The sequence below is a fragment of the Caretta caretta genome, chromosome 10 (assembly GCF_965140235.1).
Source record: "Caretta caretta isolate rCarCar2 chromosome 10, rCarCar1.hap1, whole genome shotgun sequence".
Taxonomy (NCBI): domain Eukaryota; kingdom Metazoa; phylum Chordata; order Testudines; family Cheloniidae; genus Caretta; species Caretta caretta.
In genome coordinates, this window is record NC_134215.1 from 1,977,197 (window position 1) to 1,999,485 (window position 22,289).

The 22,289-nt window shown below is 46.0% G+C and overlaps 1 protein-coding gene across 4 annotated transcripts in view; it reads left to right on the forward strand.

Annotated features, from left to right (window-relative positions):
- SCNN1B (sodium channel epithelial 1 subunit beta) overlaps positions 1-22,289 on the forward strand; it is a 59,623-nt gene that overhangs the window by 13,652 nt on the left and 23,682 nt on the right. For 2 of the 4 annotated variants that reach the window (XM_075133347.1, XM_075133346.1), the window contains exons 1-6: positions 5,654-5,982; positions 7,097-7,418; positions 9,596-9,789; positions 15,963-16,066; positions 16,731-16,894; positions 18,151-18,258. In XM_075133347.1, the coding sequence (XP_074989448.1) occupies positions 5,654-5,982; positions 7,097-7,418; positions 9,596-9,789; positions 15,963-16,066; positions 16,731-16,894; positions 18,151-18,258 (1,221 nt within the window). Of the gene's footprint in view, positions 1-3,455; positions 3,528-5,653; positions 5,983-7,096; positions 7,419-9,595; positions 9,790-15,962; positions 16,067-16,730; positions 16,895-18,150; positions 18,259-22,289 lie in introns of those variants that run through there. The other 2 variants (XM_048865847.2, XM_048865848.2) reach the window with 2 other exon arrangements.

A 22,289-nucleotide genomic window follows, 5' to 3' on the forward strand; every position in this document is an offset into this window, starting at 1 on the left:
TTTCACTTGAGAAGTATGTGTTGGGGATGGGAAGATATTTGTCCCCACTTGGACCCAACACGGAAGCAGAAGGTTTAGCCCCATAGCCCCACAGAGCTGCTCTCTGGGGATACACTGGAGGCCAGAGCCATCTGCACAGAGACTCCTCCACACTAACTCCTCTTGTTCTCTCTGGTTGCATAGCTCTGCTGTAGTTGAGGTGACAGGACTCCAACCAGCTTCTTCCACGAAGACCTTAAAGAGGAAAGTTCCCTCGCACAAAAAGGACTTGCTAAAATGTTCAGCTCAGGCTGCAATAACTTTATAATAGCCTCACCGCTGGTTTGAGGGGCTATGGGGGAGGAGGGTTAGGTGAAGGGTCGTGGTACATTTTAATCAAGGCAGCAAAGGGAGTGAAAATATGTGGCCAGGAATGTACAAGTTACTTGGAACAGGGAGAATGCATTGAAAGGAATCCATGACACCTCCTACAGTAACGGCTATCTCAGTGAGCTATTCCAAATAGCATTGGTGGCCAGCAGAATGCATTTCCCATCTGTGCACGCACACGAGAAAGTAGCGGAGTTGCCATGTGGGTTTTTCTTTTTTAAAGCTTCTCAGGATAATTAGGAGCAAACTTGCAAAGCTTTGCCCTTTTTCAAAATGATTGCCAACTCCATTGTTCTTAATTAGGTGAAGCCACAAAACTGTCCTCAATTAAAATAGCCTGTGCAGGCAGCAATGAGGCTGCCCTTAGCAAAGATGGACACGACCTCCCGTTGTTTCCAATTGGACTAATGCTAGATTGGGCTTAATGAAAACGGCCCCTCCTTTGTGCTGTCAGGAGGCAGCGAGAGGGATGCTGTAAGGAGCTGGTGAACAGCAGTGGGACAAGGAGGGACAGTGGGGGAAGCAGGTCACCGGGGGGGGGGGGCAGGGAGGGTGCTGTAAAGGGCAAATGAAGGGGGCCAGCACAATCTAGAAGAGTAAGGAGGGCAGCTGTAGGAGAGAGGAATGGGGCACCAGGGAAGACTGAAGGTGGCAGAGGAACCCATGGGGGTACGATGCAATAAGGTGCAGCAAGGAATAGGGGGCAAAGAAGAATTTGAAGGGTGGGAAGTGAAGGGGGGCAGGTAGGAGACTCTGGTGGAGCACAGAGGAGAATGTGAGTTGGACAGAGATCAGGAGGGAGAAAGGACAGTGAATGTGGGGGTGGACGGAGGATAAGGGAAATCTCCCATCAAGAAGCCAGCAGGGAGGATGATTATGTGTATGCTCATTTCAGGGTAGTGTTTGAATCTCAAATTATCAAACACAATTGGAGTCGGCATCTTCCCCCTAAAGCCATAGATCACAGCTCAAAGCAAGAGGCTGGCTTGACAAGAATGAGATTTTTAAAAGCAATCCCCTGACTTAGGAGCCTGGGGCGTCATTCTGAATGCTGGGGGGGGAGGAGGGGCTACACTGAAGAGATTCTGATTGGTTGTGAATTTTGTTTTAAGAGCGTTAAAATTCAGACTTGGGAGATGTACTATTAAAATAAAGACAGGTTTCAGAGTAGCAGCCGTGTTAGTCTATATTCGCAAAAAGAAAAGGAGTACTTGTGGCACCTTAGAGACTAACCAATTTATTTGAGCATGAGCTTTCGTGAGTCTCTAAGGTGCCACAAGTACTCCTTTTTTTTATTAAAATAAGCCAACTCTTCCTTCAAGCCCTTCAAGTATATGAGCCATTGATACACATGTCTGCGTGAACTCAGGATCCCCTTCGGTGGGAGATTTTTAGAACTGAAACAAGACCAGACTTTGTACCTCTCAATTTCAAATTCTTATTTGGTCAGTGGGAAGAGTGAATAAGCAGCAGAGCGAACCCAGATCCCAGGGAATCCAGGTAGTCTGGTCTATCAAGTATGGATTGGATGAATGTACTATAAGGTGGACAGAAAGCTGGCTAGATCATCGGGCTCAGTGGGTAGTGATCAATGGCTCGATGTCTATAGTTGCCAGCCGGTATCGAGTGGAGTGCCCCAGTGATCTGTCCTGGGACTGGTTTTGTTCAACATCTTCATTAATGATCTGGATGATGGGATGGACCCTTGCACCCTCAGCAAGTTCGCGGATGACATTAAGCTGGGGGGAGAGGTAGGTATGCTGGAGGGTACAGATAGAGTCCAGAGTGACCTAGACAAATTGGAGGATAGGGCCAAAAGAAATCTGATGAGGTTCAACAAGGACAAGTGCAGAGTCCTGCACTTAGGACACAAGAATCCCATGCACCACTACAGACTAGGGACCGAATGGCTAAGCGGCAGTCCTGCAGAAAAAGACCTAGGGATTACAGTGGACGAGAAGCTGGATATGAGTCAGCAGTGTGCCCTTGTTGCCAAGAAGGCCAATGGCGTATTGGGCTGTATTAGTAGGAGCATTGCCAGCAGATGGAGGGAAGTGATTATTCCCCTCTATTCGGCACTGGTGAGGCCACACCTGGAGTATTGCATCCAGTTTTGGTTCCCCCACTACAGAAGGGATGTGGACAAATTGGAGAGAGTCCAGCGGAGGGCAATGAAAATAATTAGGGGGCTGGGGCACATGACTTATGAGGAGAGGCTGAGGGAACTGGGCTTATTTAGTCTGCATAAGAGAAGAGTGAGGGGCGATTTGATAGCACCCCTTTAATTACCAGAAGGGGGGTTCCAAAGAGGATGAAGCTCGGCTGTTCTCAGTGGTGGCAGATGACAGAACAAGAAGCAATGGTCTCAAGTTGCAGTAGGGGAAGTCTAGGATGGATATTAGGAAACACTATTTCACTAGCAGGGTGGTGAAGCACTGGAAAGCGTTACCTAGGGAGGTGGTTGAATCATCATAGAATACCAGGGTTGGAAGGGACCTCAGGAGGTCATCTACTCCAACCCCATGCTCAAAGCAGGACCAATCCCCAATTTTGCCCCAGATCCCTAAATGACCCCCTCAAGGATTGAACTCACAACCCTGGGTTTCGCAGGCCAATGCTCAAACCACTGAGCTATCTGCCCCGCGTGCCCATCCCCGTCCCCGTCCCCCGGTGATCCTTAGAGGTTTTTAAGGCCCAGTTTGACAAAGCCCTGTCTGCGATGATTTAGTTGGGGATTGGTCCTGTTTTGAGCAGGGAGTTGGACTAGATGACCTCCTGAGGTCTCTTCCAACCCTATTCTATGATCAAAGCTGGATGTTGCCCAGTGGAGTTTGGGTGTATTTTAATTTTAATCTAATCTAAATCTTTTAATGTTTTTTTTTAAAAAGAGGGAGAAATATTTACTAGTTTGCTTTTGCCAATCTCTCTGGCTTCCAGTGTATTTTGGTTATGCCAGTTTATGAAACAAGGGTTGTCCTTGAGGTTTCCTGATCTGGGATTTAGCAAGCAGATGTCTAACTGGTGACAGGACAGCTGAGGTGAAAAGACCACATGTAATAAACCTCCAGCCTTTCTTTATGCCGCAGGTTTGCTTATTCCTCTGGAATTGCCTACTCAGAGGGTATCTACTGCTTGGACCACTCCTGTCTTGCACGGTGGTGAGTTGGGATGCAGCGAAGAGCCATTGCTTCTGCAGTACCCCAGCCCCTGCAGAGAGCTTCTGCAGGGTCAGGCATCCATGACTGGAAAGTAGAAGAGATGGGCAGGAAAAGTGCATATTGCCTGCCCTCATCCCCACCACAGACCTGCACAAAAGCCAGTGGAAAGTTAATCGAACCTAAAGGCCCCCTTCATGCTGAAGAAACTCTTGCGAGCAGGGGGCTTGGAGAGTCCTTCCTTGGTATTGTGACTTCATTGGAGCAATGCTGTCAGGGAGGCGGAGGGCTGGGGGCCCCAGGTCCCCTTTGCAGGTTCCATGAAATCTGCTGGGTTTGGGGACAAAACTGCTTCCTGTTCCCAGGAGGAAGGAGTCTAAGCCCTGTCCCTGACACAACAATCCTAGGAAATCTCTGGAATGGGATAGTGCTAGGGGGCGGGGGAGTTCCTCCCCTCCAGAGCTCCTTACCATGGGTTTTGCTTAGGGAAGAGGTAATCTGGGTCTCATGACATTTGATCTTGGGTGATGAGGCTCTGTTGGGGCATGGCACAGGATCATAGGGCTGTGAGTAACTGGAGACAGATGGAGTTTGACTCCAGCTCAGCATGAAGTTGTGAGACACCACAAAGTCAGTGAATCGTTTTCAATCTTTATCAAACTCATTGCACTCGCAGTCTTGGCCAGATGTGGAAGGTGTCCTCACCCACTCCCCATAAACAGCTGAGCCTGTGTGAGTACTCAGTTACTATCCAGTTCCTCTGCTCGGATAGGTAAGGTTTCAAACTGATGCAGTCATCTCACCAAACAGGCCCAAGAGAAAAAGACCATCTAACGAAATGAAATCAGCCTACATTGTCTTCCAATTCTAGAGGAGTAAAGAGATCCTTCGAGTGTGCATGGCCTATACCCCAGCAACCTGTACAGCAACTTTCCTTTTATATTTTATCTACATGGGATTAAAGTTAGTGAGAGTAACATTGCATAAAAGCAGAATTTGTTCTTCTGAATATTGCTGATTATTGAAACGTTTCTAGTTCTACACTTTCAGTATTACTGCTCCCTCTGTGCTTAATACCATATTTAACATAGGTCCTCAATCCTGACATTCTACATTTTAAACCTCTGAAAGATTTTCAACTTAGCTAGATCTCTCTTTTGTTGTGAAATTCTGCTCCGGGATATAAAGATTTAGTAACACGCATTCTCAACTCACAATAGCAGCATAAAATGTACCATGTACTCACAATACCAATGCAAAATATGCAGCATCCCTCACATCAGCAGCACAAAATGTACTGATATTATCTCAAAACAAAGGAATCTGGAGAAAAAAAACAATCTATTGTCCTTTCTCTGGCAGGCACCCTCACCCCTTTGACATTTTTAGTCTTGAAAAAGGACACTTGTGCCCAAATCCCTCTTTCCTACTCCCCTTTCGGGAGGTGGATACATCTGATGCCCAAGGAGCTGGTAATACTTCTTCCCCAGTCATTTTAAGTCAAATCCCTTTAGGTCCCTTCTACACTGAGAGTTGAGCTGAGTTAGCCTAATTGCTGTTCTAAACCAGTTCAGAGTCATGCAGTTTAAACAGACCTAGAGCAGATAAAGATTTAAGACTAAGACTGGTCTACAGTAGTAGCATACATTAATGTTCATACAGTGCCATGAATGATGGTTCTTTGAGACAAAATAGTGGTCCCTTCTCCAAGGATCTTACACAGTTTAGGCTGTAATAGGCTCAGAATGGGTTTGCAAGTATGACTTGCCTTCCAATAACTGCATGTTTTCCGTTACCCACATCTAGGTGGGAAGGATTTTCAGTATTGCCGGAGGAAGCGCAGCTCTGGGGTGGTGGTACAGTGGGAGGTTGAGAGGTCTCCAGAACTCTTTCAACACGGGTAGTGAGACGCTGAGAATCTCATTCACATTTCCCTCGTGGCAACACAGACCACAACCATTAGGGCATAGGTGAGATCGCTACCCTGTGATCTGTGAAATCCACCTGTAGAGCTACCAGAGACAGGCTGAAGGCACCTGCTGGTTAGCCTCCCATCTGAAGGACTCCTAGAAGCAGAATATGGCAAGTAATTTAAATCCCGCTGCCTAAGACTAACCTGTTTCCCCCCCATGTTCACAGGCATTAAAATGAACTTTAAAAGGTATTTCATTAGAGTGCTGCACCGTCTCCAGAAGGGGCCGGGATACACATACAAAGAGCTGCTGGTCTGGTACTGCGATAACACCAACACGCATGGACCCAAGCGCATCATCCGAGAGGGGCCAAAGAAAAAAGTCATCTGGTTTTTCCTGACTCTGCTCTTCGCATCTCTCGTCTTCTGGCAATGGGGGATCCTCATTGGCACATACCTCTCCTACAGTGTCAGTTCATCTCTCTCTATAGGGTTTAAGACCATGAAGTTCCCAGCAGTCACAGTCTGTAATGCCAGCCCCTACAAGTGAGTTGCCTATCTGCACCAAGTGATACAGCATCAGCTGTGAAGCTGACTTTCTCAGTGACATTTCCAGAGCATAGCACTATAAATCTTTTCCATCTCAAATTGCAAAGATATGGGCTTTCTGAAAGTGGCCATTGTCATTCAGCAAGCCCTTTAAACCAGTGGTTCCCAAACTTGTTCCGCCACTTGTGCAGGGAAAGCCCCTGGCGGGCCGGGCCAGTATGTTTACCTGCCGCATCCGCAGGGTCGGCCGATCGCGGCTCCCAGTGGCCGCGGTTTGCTGCTCCAGGCCAATGGGGGCTGCGGGAAGCGGCGCGGGCTGAGGGACGTACTGGCTGCCGCTTCCAGCAGATCCCATTGGCCTGGAGCAGTGAACCGTGGCCACTGGGAGCCGCGATCGGCCGAACCTGCGGACACGGCAGGTAAACAAACCGGCCCAGCCCGCCAGGGGCTTTCCTTGCACAAGCGGCGGAACAAGTCTGGGAACCACTGCTGTAAACAAATGAAAACAAAAGAATGAATGAAAACACTTTCTGCAACCCAACCCCATTATCTGGGTGCCACAAAAGGCTAATATCTGCTCTCAGTTACTTCAATGTAAATTCAGAGTAACTCCTATGAAATCAGGCAGTCCAACAACTTCACTGGAGGTACTTTAAATTTACATCAATATGACAGAGCAGAGGTGTGGCCCAAAGTGTAAAGTACATCCCAGTCAGTAGTGTAAAGTACATCCCAAAACTTAGAGCAGATCCACAAGTAGGTTGATTTTTGTGTCTTCTCCTTCTAGAGTGGCTCCTGGGTATGTTAGCCCTCTGCTGACCCAGGAACATGAGTTATTTGAAAGATAATGACATTATTTGTGTAAACACAACAAGTCATCAGTAAAACACTGATGGTTTATTGCCTCGCTAATTTTATATCTGGTTCTTGCTCCAGGGTCTGGCCGCCAGGATACACATTCTAGCCTAGATCATACTTTGTACATGGACTGCATTCATTTTTCAGTAACTCTTTATGAAGCTACCTAAGGCCCGTGTTCCCTATAGACATTCAATCTACTGCAAGCCACTGCCACCTTCCCAGCACCTGCTAACTGCTCTTTGTCCTTCAGATACTCCAAGGTGAGGCATCTATTGAAAGAGTTGGATGCGCTCACCGAGGCAGCCCTGGAAAGGATCCTGCAGTCCAAGCATGGGGACGCAATCTCAGCTCCCCCACTAAACTCCAGTGAGACTGTTTCTCAGAGGTTAGACCTGAAGCTCTGGAACCAAATCCCCTTGGTTCTGATTGACGAGAGTGACCCAGACCATCCCGTCATTATCGATCTCTTTGAGACCGACCAAAGCGGCTCAGGAACCCGACCCAACAGTTCCTCTCCCGCCCTGTCCAACGTGACGTCAGAAGCACAGAAACACAAAGTGGCAGTGAAGCTGGTAAGTGTAGGTTTGTGGCTCCATGCAGACGTGCTCTGCACTTCGCTCGAGGACACAAATGGGAGTTACACAAACATTTGGGGAGGACAGTTAAGCCGTGGGAGTAAGGCAGATAGGGCTGTATCCATTGACACAGGATGACTATGGCCGTGAAAAAAGCTAATGCGGTCTTGGGATGCATCAGGCGATGTATTTCCAGTAGAGATAAGGAGGTGTTAGTACCGTTATACAAGGCACTGGTGAGACTTCACCTGGAATACTGTGTGCAGTTCTGGTCTCCCATGTTTAAGGATGAATTCAAACTTGAACAGGTACAGAGAAGAGGTACTAGGATGATCTGAGGAATGGAAAACCTGTCTTATGAAAGGAGACTCAAGGAGCTTGGCTTGTTTAGCCTAACCAAAAGAAGGTTGAGGGGAGATATGACTGCTCTCTATAAATATATCAGAGGGATAAATACCGGAGAGGGAGAGGAATTATTTAAGCTCAGTACCAATGTGGACACAAGAACAAATGGATATAAACTGGCCATCGGGAAATTTAGACTTGAAATTGGTCGAAGGTTTCTAACCATAAGAGGAGTGAAGTTCTGGAATAGCCTTCCAAGGGAAGCATTGGGGGCAAAAGACCTATCTGGCTTCAAGATTAAACTCAATAAGTTTATGGAGGAGATGGTATGATGGGATAACATGATTTTGGCAATTAATTTATCTGATTAATTCATGGTAAATAGGCCCAGTGGCCTGTGATGGGATGTTAGATGGGGTGGGATCTGAGTTACTACAGAGAATTCTTTCCTGGGTATTTGGCTGGTGAATCTTGCCCACATGCTCAGGGTTCAGCTGATCGCCATATTTGGGGTCTGGAAGGAATTTTCCTCCAGGGCAGATTGGAAGAGGCCCTGGGGGGTTTTTCACCTTCCTCTGTAGCATGGGGCATGGGTCACTTGCTGGAGGATTCTCTGCACCTTGAAGTCTTTAAACCATGATTTGAGGACTTCAATAGGTCAGACATAGGTGAGAGGTTTACTGCAGGAGTGGGTGGGTGAGATTCTGTGGCCTGCATTGTGAAGGAGGTCAGACTAGATGATCATAATGGTCCCTTCTGACCTTAATACCTATGAGTCTATGAGACATAGCCTCCGCTAGAACGTAAAGCACAAATGGGGCCTCTGGATTTTGTTTCTCCACCAGGTTTCTCTCTTGAAAAGCTGCATCATGTGGTCCATGCTGGCTCATAAAGGGGCCCTGGCACAGCTCTGTGCATCATTTCCAGTCATTTTCTCTCAGTTTAGAGCTGGTTGGAACTGAGCAAGGATCCCATATCAAATGATTTCCCGCAGAGTGACACACTGGGTGTATGGCTGGGGGATGCTCCATAGGCTGGTGCATCTCTGGAAGGTTGTTCCATAGGACTCGCTGGTAACACTGGCGTACTGGGGGGCTGCTAGGTTTGAGATTTTTCTAATCACACCAGCCTAGAACCAGTTTGTTTCACTTCTAATCTTTTGGGCCTGATCCTGCCCCCAGGTGACACACCCGAGACTCTGGCTGCAGTCATTCATTAGGGATTCTGAGGGCCCCCACCAGGATCAAACACTCAGGGCTTGTGTGGATGAAAAGTTAGTGCCCAGCAAGCTGGTGTGTAAATCTCTCTCATGCTAATGTACTGCACACTGACGGTCTGCATGGACTCTGCTCCCACACCTGGAAAGCTCCTTAGTACATTGCTATCCACTCCATGGGAGTAGCACACTAGGGATCTTCTAGTGCACAGTAGCAGGGTCGTCTGGTAACTGAGCTAGGTGCAACCGACAGCAGATGGGTTCCAAGGTGAAATTCACCTGTGGTATGAAGGCCCGTGTTAGATGCACCAGTCCACTGAAGCCCTGCCCGGGGGACCATGGGCAGAGCTGCACTTAGATGTCCTTGCTCTGCAGAAAGGGCATCCATGCCAGCCATGCAAATACCCATATGGGTAGTGGTGATGGAGTGGGCTGGGAGGTGGCCACAGGATTTACATTCCTGTATGCTGTGACCCCAATACCCTGTGAATGCTACAGAGGGCCACAGCCACTACTCCAGCCCGTAGGTTATCCCATCCCTCTGAACACAAGGCCAGCCGCCTGCTGGTTGTTTGTTAGTTACACATTAATATCTAACTCCATGTGTCTTCAGTGCCACCACAAGGACACCCCCCAGTGCATCTACAGGAACTTCACCAGCGCAGCCCAAGCAGTGACAGAATGGTACGTTCTACAGTCTACTAGCATCCTCTCGAAAGTCCCGCTGCAAGAGAGGATCAGGATGGGCTACCAGCCAGAGGACATGATCCTAGCATGTCTGTATGGGGCAGAGCCCTGCAGCTACAGGTATGTGGAACCCACTGAACTTCTACTTACTCTCAGTGTCACTTGAAACTATACTGGGCAAAATGAGTATGAAGCTCTTCGGAGCAGGGACCACTTTCTTCTGTGTCTGTAGAATGCTGAGCACAATGGGGTCCTGGTCCATGACAGAGGCTCCTAGATGCTTTGGAAATATGAATAATTACTACTACTATGAATTATTAAATCATGTACGAGCCAGGGCCTCACACTGATGTGTGATTCCTGCTCCTTTTATTGTCTTTCTAAATATTTTCATTGTACAGAATCAAGTCCATAAAAGGCAAAGAAAAATGTTTATCTAGAAGTCTGTATTAATTTGTAATAGAAACAGCACACAAGTCTCACTCCTTACAGCAATGAATTGCAATTTGGCTTTTATCCATCCAGTGTTGCTGGGTGCTCATTAGCCTGAATGGAGCAGGGATCTTATAACAGAATCTCAAATCAAATTATTAAATGGCCTAAACTTGAACTGGGTATTCCCATCACAGCTTCCCCATTTGGAGTGTTACTGGATGCTCGCTTCTGTTAAAGCCTCCAACCAAAATTTAAGGTAACTTCTTAAATAGTCAGTTATTTAAAAAAAGGGAAAAGACACCTCCGTTCATGCTGCAGCTCTGTCTCTGCGGTTCCAGCCAGTACAGAGCCTCCACTTGAGTCTATTTCACAGGGAGAGCGGAGTGCAGCAGGGGAAACAACCCACATAGTCAGGTTTATGGCAGAATATTTTTTAATTTTAAAAAGAAAACCTCAATTCAAAAACTTCAACCTCGAAGACCATGCGCCTGACCTGTAATTAGTGATGGACAAAGCTACTGCAATAGGCTTCAGCAGCTCCGGGGGTCGCTGCTTTTCTTAAGCTTACCTCAGTGAATCAAGAGATTTCCAATGCTCCCTAGTTAATACGAGAGCCACATATCCCACAGGATTTCTGGTTTTGATCATAGAATCATAGAATATCAGGGTTGGAAGGGACCTCAGGAGGTCATCTAGTCCAACCCCCTGCTCAAAGCAGGACCAATCCCCAATTAAATCATCCCAGCCAGGGCTTTGTCAAGCCTGACCTTAAAAACTTCTAAGGAAGGAGATTCTACCACCTCCCTAGGTAACGCATTCCAGTGTTTCACCACCCTCCTAGTGAAAAAGTTTTTCCTAATATCCAACCTAAACCTCCCCCACTGCAACTTGAGACCATTACTCCTTGTCCTGTCCTGTTCTACCACTGAGAATAGTCTAGAACTATCCTCTCTGGAACCACCTCTCAGGTAGTTGAAAGCAGCTATCAAATCCCCCCTCATTCTTCTCTTCTGCAGACTAAACAATCCCAGTTCCCTCAGCCTCTCCTCATAAGTCATGTGTTCCAGACCCCTAATCATTTTTGTTGCCCTTCGCTGGATTCTCTCCAATTTATCCACATCCTTCTTGTAGTGTGGGGCCCAAAACTGGACACAGTACTCCAGATGAGGCCTCACCAATGTCGAATAGAGAGAAACTATCACGTCCCTCGATCTGCTCGTATTGCCCCTACTTATACATCCCAAAATGCCATTGGCCTTCTTGGCAACAAGGGCACACTGCTGACTCATATCCTGCTTCTCGTCCACTGTCACCCCTAGGTCCTTTTCCGCAGAACTGCTGCCTAGCCATTTGGTCCCTAGTCTGTAGCTGTGCATTGGGTTCTTCCGTCCTAAGTGCAGGACCCTGCACTTATCCTTATTGAACCTCATCAGATTTCTTTTGGCCCAATCCTCCAATTTGTCTAGGTCCCTCTGTATCCTATCCCTGCCCTCCAGCGTATCTACCACTCCTCCCAGTTTAGTATCATCCGCAAATTTGCTGAGAGTGCAATCCACACCGTCCTCCAGATCATTTATGAAGATATTGAACAAAACTGGCCCCAGGACCGACCCTTGGGGCACTCCACTTGACACCGGCTGCCAACTAGACATGGAGCCATTGATCACTACCCGTTGAGCCCGACAATCTAGCCAACTTTCTACCCACCTTATAGTGCATTCATCCAGCCCATACTTCTTTAACTTGCTGACAAGAATACTGTGGGAGACCATGTCAAAAGCTTTGCTAAAGTCAAGAAACAATACATCCACTGCTTTCCCTTCATCCACAGAACCAGTAATCTCATCATAGAAGGCGATTAGATTAGTCAGGCATGACCTTCCCTTGGTGAATCCATGCTGACTGTTCCTGATCACTTTCCTCTCATGTAAGTGCTTCAGGATTGATTCTTTGAGGACCTGCTCCATGATTTTTCCAGGGACTGAGGTGAGGCTGACTGGCCTGTAGTTCCCAGGATCCTCCTTCTTCCCTTTTTTAAAGATTGGCACTACATTAGCCTTTTTCCAGTCATCCGGGACTTCCCCTGTTCGTCACGAGTTTTCAAAGATAATGGCCAATGGCTCTGCAATCACAGCCGCCAATTCCTTTAGCACTCTCGGATGCAACTCGTCCAGCCCCATGGACTTGTGCACATCCAGCTTTTCTAAATAGTCCCTAAGCACCTCTTTCTCCACAGAGGGCTGGCCACCTATTCCCCATGTTGTGATGCCCAGCACAGCAGTCTGGGAGCTGACCTTGTTAGTGAAGACAGAGGCAAAAAAAGCATTGAGTACATTAGCTTTTTCCACATCCTCTGTCACTAGGTTGCCTCCCTCATTCATTAAGGGGCCCACACTTTCCTTGGCTTTCTTCTTGTTGCCAACATACCTGAAGAAACCCTTCTTGTTACTCTTGACATCTCTCGCTAGCTGCAGCTCCAGGTGCGATTTGGCCCTCCTGATTTCATTCCTACATGCCCGAGCAATATTTTTATACTCTTCCCTGGTCATATGTCCAACCTTCCACTTCTTGTAAGCTTCTTTTTTGTGTTTAAGATCAGCAAGGATTTCACTGTTAAGCCAAGCTGGTCGCCTGCCATATTTACTATTCTTTCGACACATCGGGATGGTTTGTCCCTGTAACCTCAACAGGGATTCCTTGAAATACAGCCAGCTCTCCTGGACTCCTTTCCCCTTCATGTTAGTCCCCCAGGGCATCCTACCCATCCGTTCCCTGAGGGAGTCGAAGTCTGCTTTCCTGAAGTCCAGGGTCCATATCCTGCTGCTTACCTTTCTTCCCTGTGTCAGGATCCTGAACTCAACCAACTCATGGTCACTGCCTCCCAGATTTCCATCCACTTTTGCTTCCCCCACTAATTCTTCCCGGTTTGTGAGCAGCAGGTCAAGATCCCAGCTGCAGTTGACATGCAGGGGCAGAGTAAAATATTCTCAGGGTGGGGTTGGTTTGAGTTTTAGAAGCAGGTGCAGGTTGGTCTTTATTTGATCTGAGTTTGTTCACTTTCCCTGCTTATAGTATCTCATTCTTGTCCACAGGCTCCAACACACAACTTGAAAAACCCTACTGGTGAAATCTGAAAGTGTTCTTACTTTAATTACATGTACAGATTGGCATACTGAGAAGCCAACACTTAAGGCTTAGCTGGTAAAGTCTGGGTAACTGAGATCAATTTAATTCTGCATAGGAGCATTGCAAAGGAATTTGCTGGTGAATATTAATTATAATATTTACATTATGTATAATATTCATGTCAATCAATAGAAATGACCCTAAGGAGCAAAAGAGCAGACATGTCTGACATGTACATGGGCTGCAGGGTGATTATGGATTGGTTAATATCAACACTACTCCAAGCTCCCCTCCAAATCAGTGGGAATTATGTGCTCTTCACAGCTGCAGGATTAGACCCTTAATCTTTCTCATCTTCCTTCTTCCATTCGCACAGACTGAGTAATTGAAAATGCGCCTGCTGATTAACACCCTGCGGACACTGGTGGATGATTTGGAACTAACATAAGCACAGAGACTTAATTACTCTTCTATCACGGTCTTATTTGTACCAAGTGTCCCTACACAGAACAATGCCAGTGTGTCTGTGTACCAGGTGGAGAGTCTGTGCATGTTTTATTCCTGTCAGCAACAAAGCCAATTGCCCTGGGCATATTCCCAAGGTTGCTGATTACCATTTGGATATCAGTGGAGTTCCATGCATGGAGTGAGAGCCGTTACTCTGCAGGGCGCCTGGACACCCAATGTCCGCTCTGCAGTCTTCCAACACAAGTTGATGGGTTCGCTCGTTATTATGAAGGGCTGTACCCTCCACATGCTCTCAGAGTGGAACCTATATTGACAAGAGTGGGGGCTCTACCTGCTAACAGAGGAGAGACTGTGAGCCAATGCTCATAACAGATGTATTTGCCCATCTGTGTTTGAGAATGTACGAACTTCCCTTGGTGCCAGGAGACCTCAGAGAGGAGCTCTGCTCAGCTCAGCAACTGTTAATCGTCCAGTCATCCCTTCTCTCTGACCCGCTGCTGGTGGGTCTGGTGATGTGAGCACAGGACGGGGAATCAGAAGAGTCCCAATCCCAGCTCTGTCTCCGACTCCTCATGGCCACAGAAAAGGAACTAAGGCCAATCTTTAAACTTCACACCCTAAAGTCGAGTACATAAATAAGTGGCCTGATTTTCAGAGGGGACGAGCACCTTCAGAGCTCAAATGGCTCCTGTGAGAGTTTGTCTGAATAACTAACCCTAGAGCACAGCATTTGGCCCAGTGTACACTTCTTCCCTCAACATGCCTTGTGATTGACAAACCCTTTGTATCTGCAGTTCTGCAGAACTGAGCGTATGATTCCAACCTGGGCTGTAACGAGCCCTTCCCACAGTACTGCTCTGTACAGGATATTACAAGAATTATCAACAAACAAATAGTTGGGTAGTTATCTAAACTTGGCAAGTCAATTATTACAGCCCTAGGGCAAGTCAGTTATCACAGCCCTAAGCCAGGCACTTATTTGGGTGTGCCACACTTATGTCATAGAATATCAGGGTTGGAAGGGACCTCAGGAGGTCATCTAGTCCAACACCCTGCTCAAAGCAGGACCAATCCCCAATTTTTGCCCCAGATCCCTAAATGGCCCCCTCAAAGATTGAACTCACAACCCTGGGTTTAGCAGGCCAATGCTCAAACCTTGTCACACTGTAGCATTCAATAGAAAATCCCAGGCAGGCTCCTTTCTGTCACGGGACGGCACGTACCTCTGAGATGCTGGCTCTGTGGGCAAGACTGTGTCTATACCCTGCACAGGTGAGCAAGAGGGCCGAGGGGTAGGTGCTACAAGGAACCTTTTTCCCTCTCTCGGCGCAAGGTCAGGCCTGGTGCTCCCCTGAGCCAAGCAGTGCCAGTGACCTCCCCGAGGAGATGAGCCCTGGCTAGCCCCGTGCTGTGGGTATCACAATGGCTGTGCTTCTAGAGGTACTGGGCCTGCGTGAGGCATGAGGCTTTCCAGAGCAACTGTGGGGCAGGGAAGCTCTGCACCTCTCCGTTCTAGGATGCACCGTAGGCACAACTGAGGCTCAAGTCACAGAGTCTCCTGTGCACTTTGTTCCATTCCCAGAAGGAACACTTGCGTTTTAGTTCTGTGTTTAAATGTGTAACATCCCCTTCCCCCAGTCTGCCTCCACTGATACTGGAAAATACTTTATTTACAAGGTCCTTAAATACCATATTCTAAACTCTGTTTGGGTTTTTGGCTAAGTACAACGTATCGATGGCACAATTTAAGCCTCCTCCCAGTGCTTTAGGGTCCTGTAAGTGAGGAGCCCTGAAATAATTCACACCATTAAAGACACTTGTTAGCACTGCACCTGCACTGACCTGAGGCTCTGATCTAGCTCCTAGCGTATTGCTCCCCCTTTGCCAACCAGCACCATGCTTGTCTCAGAAGCAGGAAGGATTTCTATGGGACAATGAGCCCGCGACACTGTCAAATTCAATAGGAAAAAATGAAATCTTGCCACGGAAATTAATAAAAGAAAAACTTCAAACGAGTCTCTCTGAAGTCCCACAAAGAGCTGCTGCTGTTATTTTTCAGTAGAGCAATTTAGTTGAAACTACACCACTTAGGAACTGAGCATCGTCTACCAGAATAAACTGTTGTATTTGTGTGTGCAGCAAATAAACAAGCTACCTGTACATCCCAGGCACAACTACAAGATATCAAAACATAGGATCAATTAGTCCCTTTAGTTCTTTTACCACCTCAGAGGGTCACACCTTACTGTGCATGATTCTTACAGAAATTTCACCCAGATCTATCATCCTGACCATGGCAACTGCTACATCTTTAACTGGGGCATGGATGAGGAAGCCCTGATTTCTTCCAACCCAGGAGCAGAGTTTGGTAAGTACTAAACCCCCAAGGAACAAAGGAAACAGGACGGCTGGGAAATGTTTCATCTGTAGAAAGCAAGATGTTACATGTTTTGAAGAGGCCGATTTATGGTATCATATAGGGCTACGACAGGGGATAGATCATTTGACGATTGTCTATTCTGTTCATTCCCTCTGAAGCACCTGGCATTGGCCACTGTCAGCAGACAGAATACTGGACGAGATGGACCTTTTTGTCTGACCCTGTATGGCCGTTATGTTCTTTTGAATGAGTTCTTGGAGCTACAGGGAATGGATAGGGAAACGATAACTGTCTGCCAGGATTAGAAAGGGGCTAAATCCCAAAGAAGGACATGGATTATATATGGAATGGCAAAGGGTATAACACAGAATAATGGGATGACTTTAAGAAAAGTGCATCTCAGCTGAATACCTGGGAAAACACTGACAGAATCAGGTGTTACACTCAGCCAATGTGTGGGAAGGAAAGAGTCCTTTTCAAAGCATTAACAAGTGTAACAATGGTCAATCTAAGGATGAAGGGTCTGTTCTCCTCTCTTAGTGGGAGAGGGATTTCCCTGCATAGTAAGAGAGTTCCTCTAAACAGTCATGTTTATATATAAGTGCTGCACTTCATGTTGTGGGTTTTTGAATGTTGTGTTTGGTGCCCACAGGACTGAAGTTAATTCTGGACATCAGCCAACAAGACTACATTCCCTACCTCACATCTACTGCTGGGGCCAGGCTTATGCTGCATGAGCAGAAGAGTTTCCCGTTTCTTAAAGACCAGGGCATCTATGCCATGTCTGGGACAGAAACTTCTATTGGCATATTAGTGGTATGTGTGACATTTCATCAGAACAAATCATCGGAGAGTAAGACTCTCTGATGGGACAGCAGCCAAGTTTGTTTTCAATCTTAACTGAACTGGCTCAGTCCAAAACAGCCAAGTTATATTCGAGCTACGGCTTGGAACATTGTTTATGAAAGATTGAATGCAACTTATCTGGTAAACTGATTTATTGAAGCCAAAAGCCGCAGCCTAGGTAATTGTTGCCTCTTCACTCCATGTGTCAGGAGCCGCAGTGCTAAACATTTAACACTGTTACATTTAACACTGCAGCTAAAGTAACTGTTACATTTAACACTGCAGCTAAAGTAACTGGATGGAGTCTTTGGGGCAGGGCACCTCTTCCTTGCCCCCTGCTTCTCACTAAGGTGCAGTTACCTGAATGTTACACTCCCTGACTGACCTTGTCGTTAGTCTTCAGAGCATACTTGTAATTGTCATTAACATCATAATCTTCCTAGAATTCTACAGACAACAGGTGTCATGTTTCTTTCTGTACGTTCAGTGAATAAGGTACTGGGTGTTTTGCTTGGTTACTACTGGTCTTGCTGGCTGTGCCTCTGTCAGCCTTTACCATGCATTGAATGTGGCTAAGACAACCCCCTCATCATAGATCCCAGCTTCTCACTCAATCCTCCCCTTCCCTTCTATGGGCTATAATGCAGTTGTCACTGGAACGTATAACCTGGGGTTTGGGACAGGGTGGAACCCATGGATCTGCCATTAATCCTCCCCCAGAGACAATCAGATGGGGTCACAGAGCAGTGGGGTCTGAGGAGGTCCTTGCTGTGTAATCCAGGAAGCCCCATGCTCCTCCTGAGCACCAAAGAATTCCGGTTCAGCGCCATGCATTTCCCAAAGATGATGTTCCTTGAATATTGCAACCTGTGGATGTTATAGCCTCTCCAGGACTGTACATTTCAGGGAAACTGCAGGATCTGCGTGTCTGAAATGGTCTTGCACCAAACAAACGTGACAGAAAGAAAAGGAGTACTTGTGGCACCTTAGAGACTAACCAATTTATTTGAGCATGAGCTTTCATGAGCTACAGCTCACTGCATCCGATGAAGTGAGCTGTAGCTCACGAAAGCTTATGCTCAAATAAATTGGTTAGTCTCTAAGGTGCCACAAGTCCTCCTTTTCTTTTTGCGGATACAGACTAACACGGCTGCTACTCTGAAATGTGACAGAAAGGAACTATGAGTACAACATACAGATATTTGGTCGGTTTGGTTTTCTTTCAGGATGAACTTGAGCGGATGGGTTATCCCTACAGCGACTGCACTATGAATGGGTCAGATGTCCCCGTAAAAAATCTTTATAATGAATATAACACCTCCTACTCCATACAGGTAAAAAGCATTATTAATTAAAACAATTTAAAAATAAATCTTTTAAGCAATTTAAATTCTTAATTTATATGAACGATTCTAGAGAATAAGCTAAACGTAATAGATCAGAATCTCTAAAATAACCATTAAGCATGAAGCACAAGAAACAAACACAAATGAGAGCCCTAATCTTGCAAACGATTATGCATGTCCATAACTTCATACATATGAATGTTCCCATTGAGTTCAGTTGGAAAATTGGTGTGCATGTTTGCAGGATCAAAGCCTAACAATTTATCTATTCCAAGTTATATTAAGCCACTAGGAATTTTTAAATTGCTTAGACAGAGAATCCAGTTCAATGTAATTCTCTGTCTCTCAATCTTACTACACAGATTGCTGAGCAGAGTGAAGACATGGTGGAAAATAGTGCTTTTCACTCTGTCCAGTTGGAAGCTTTATTTTTTTGCTGTTCTGTAGCTTTCTGCAAAGCGGTAGCCTAGCAAGTTTCCCTTGCAACATTCCCTATGGTTGCACAGAATTCCAATAAGTGCAACTTACAAGCAAAACAGCTATTTGTAAACCGAAAAAGCAAAATGTTTTTGTTGTGCTTTTGGTCCCTGGAAGAGACTGTGGGAGCTCAGGTGACATGGATGATTATTATACACAAGTCAAAGCAGTCAGAATCTAGAATATCTGTGCATCCTCCAATATATTATACATTCTCATTGGATCCCTCCCAATTTTCCTCCCTTTTACTTACCTTCAGACAAGCATCCAAAGGCTTGCTTGTCTGTCTCTGCCAGATAAAAACTGTTAAGAAGATTGGAGAGAACAGAAAAGGAGTACAGAACGTAAATTGATTTCCAGTAGAGTGTATTTTAGAAGAACAGGCAAACTGTTGGGCGAACTTGAATGGATTAAAGGGTCAGACCATAAAGGGGAAATGACAAAAGTTCCCACATAAATTGCAGGGTGCAACAAAATGTGATGTACCAAAATAAGTGCATTAGCAGTAAAGTAATGGGAAAACTCAACAATGAATAAAGCAAAGGTGGAGCCTGCACATGGGGCCCAGAGAAATGCCAAGATGGACAAGGACACCCAGTGAGAACTTGTTGGCCAGAACAAAACCAAAATGAATGTGGTGAAAGTACCAGAGAGCTGTTTTGTTTGAAGGATGTCCTAGGGCTTTAGGAAGGCTGGGAGCCCTAAGGGACAAGTGTCCCTGCAAAACATCAGAGAACAAACTCAGGACAATAGTGCTGGTGGAGAGCAGGGTGATTTACCTCCTTGGTCCAGCTGGGCAGCACTTGTGAGCTTTGTCTGGTTTTGTTCATTGCCTCTACACTGCTGCCCAGTTTCTGTCTCGGGGCTGAGCGTCCCAGAATAGAGTTCCCTCTGAAGCCCCATGGCTGGAGGCCCCCATCCATCCTGAAATCAGAGCAAAGGCAGCAATAGGGTGACTCCAACCACAATGTTCAAAATGTCCCCTCCTGTTCCCGTCCTAAATGCTGTGTCTGCAATTCACCCATCTCTAAGGCCACTTGGGTTTCCACCGCCTGCGGCACTTAGCAGGACTCTAGCAGGGCATAACAAAAGCCGAGCAGAAATGGCCCAGAATCTCTGTAGCTATAAATTACCCCTGAAGCTACCATATGACCCTACCCAATTCACAGCTGTGAAAAACAGGTCACAGACTGTGAAATCAGACCTCTCCCATGAAATGGAGCTGTTGGCGGGGAGGAGAGGGGGAGGAATGGAGGCATCCTAGCCGGGGCTCCTACTGCCTATAGGAAAACTGATGATTCTTTCAAGGAACTGAAAGTCCTTGTGCCTTATCTACAGAGAGAGAGTGAAAGGGGCTTGTCGTCCAGTGATCCCAAAGTCAGACTTAATTAGGGGACACCCCTCCTGGCAGAGCAGTGCACAGGACAACAAACGGGTTTGCTAGAGGATGAGCTGCTGAATGACCATTCTGCCTCCTGTGTTGCAAACGTTGTCCTTGTCAGACAACAGAAAGGAGCCAACAGTAAAGACTCAGCGGGCAGGGAGCAGCTGAGGAGGATTGGGCCTGCACCTGCTTTAGCAGATTGTCTGGGGGCTATCCCTTTGGAGGCGGGGCACGGTGCGAATTGCCATGGGGTATGACTAGTGTGTTAAAGGTGACTCACAAAGGGGGAAAATGGGTGTGTGACCCTTTTTTGCTTCTTTATGAAGGATAAAGGGGGCTTGAAACACTTTTTAAAGAGAAATTATCCAGCTTGAGCACATCCCACATTCAGGTCTTCTCTGCTCTGTTCTTCTTACAAGACACTATTGACAAGCATTATGGCCCCACAGATACCCAGAAGGTATCTGCTTGAGGGGGTGAGAAGAGAATTTTTATTTGGACAGTTTGAAATTTCTACTTTTGTTGGATAACATCTGTTTCTTCCACAACTTAAGCAAGGGCTGAGAAGGCTCCCAGTCCACAGCTGGGGCCTCTCTAGAGTCCGCCAGCAGAAAAAGCGCTGACAAGCCTCTACATTCCTGATATTTCTCAGCTAAATCACCAACAGGACAATATATAGCTTGTTAATCTCACACTTTACTGACCCTTTGTCATCATAAAGCAGCAAAAGGCACAAACCAATTTTTGCCTTTGAAGGTCTCCTGTAAAGGAGCACTGTGATATTTACACAGTGTCAATAAGGAAAGAATTTCATTGTTGGTCGTGAGAGGATAATGTTTGATTTGTGTGTGTCTGATGATTGACTGCAATCCTTTTATTATAGAACAGTGAGTTAACTAGCCAATGGGCCTGGAGTTGTAATGTAATCGTTACACCTGTGCACTAGGGATGTGCTTTGGACTCAGAAGGGATTATTGAACAATCAGTGTATACTTCCCAGGCTACTTCGGTTAGAATATTGGAGGGTAAAATCAGTCTAGAATAACTACTACAGTCTTGGGTGGATTGCAACATAAACAGCTACCACAATTCTGGATAGGAAGCCATTCAAGATTATCTACTTTTCCTTCAGACTGTAATATTCAGTTATTTCGGGAAACAGCATGATTACTGCTGTTTCATAGGCATTGGGAGGTTAAAGGTATCTCTGGTCTACGTAGCTGTATAAATATTATCTTTTGACTTAGGTGTGCTACAACTTTAAACTAACAACTCTGCCTTCTGCAGAGACAGGCAGGCACAACGGCTGATGCCTGTGACAGGAACTAACCACACAAACGTGGCTCTCTCATGGAGACTTCACTTTTGTTCTTTCATTATCTTGTTTTCCTTAAAGAATTTATTTCACTTGAGACTGAAAACAGAAGTTTGGTTTTCACTAGATGGAAATGCAAATTCACCCCAGGCCTTTCTTCTTCTTCAGAATCAAAGACGGGAGAGAAACCAGATATGTTTGCTTAGCATTTATATTGCGCTTTTCATAGCGTTTGTTTCTAAACTCACAAGGCTGTAACTAGGCCTAATGGAATACAAGAGAACTGAGGGATATTTAAGCAGAACATATTTCCTAATCATGACAAATGTCAGACTGCTGTGGAACAGCAGAAGCCCTTTTGCTTGAGTCATTTACAGCTGGCTTGGAGATTAACACACCCCTCCCAAGCCTGGGGATGGGCTCTATGGAGTAGTAGGTATTTCACATATCTAACAATATACATGTTTTCATTAGACCCCTTTACATTAATTTAAAAATATTTAATGAAGCGGACCCTTGAAATGACAAAAAGAAAAGGAGTACTTGTGGCACCTTAGAGACTAGTACTTAATAAATAATACTTAGCTTAACGGTTTCTAAATTTTGCCTCAGTCCATATGTAATGCATATCTCCCAAGGGACATTTAAAGACTTGTCATCAAAATGGAACTTTTTCATTGCTCTATGACTAATTATAGTAAAATCCTTAGACATTTCCCTTCATTCAGCTGGAGGTGTTGGGTTTTTCTCTTTTCTTAGTCTCCAATTTCTTCTCTCACTCCTTCATCAAATATCCCAGTCCAATGTCTTAGGGGTATCATCCTGCTTCACAATGGCCCGAGA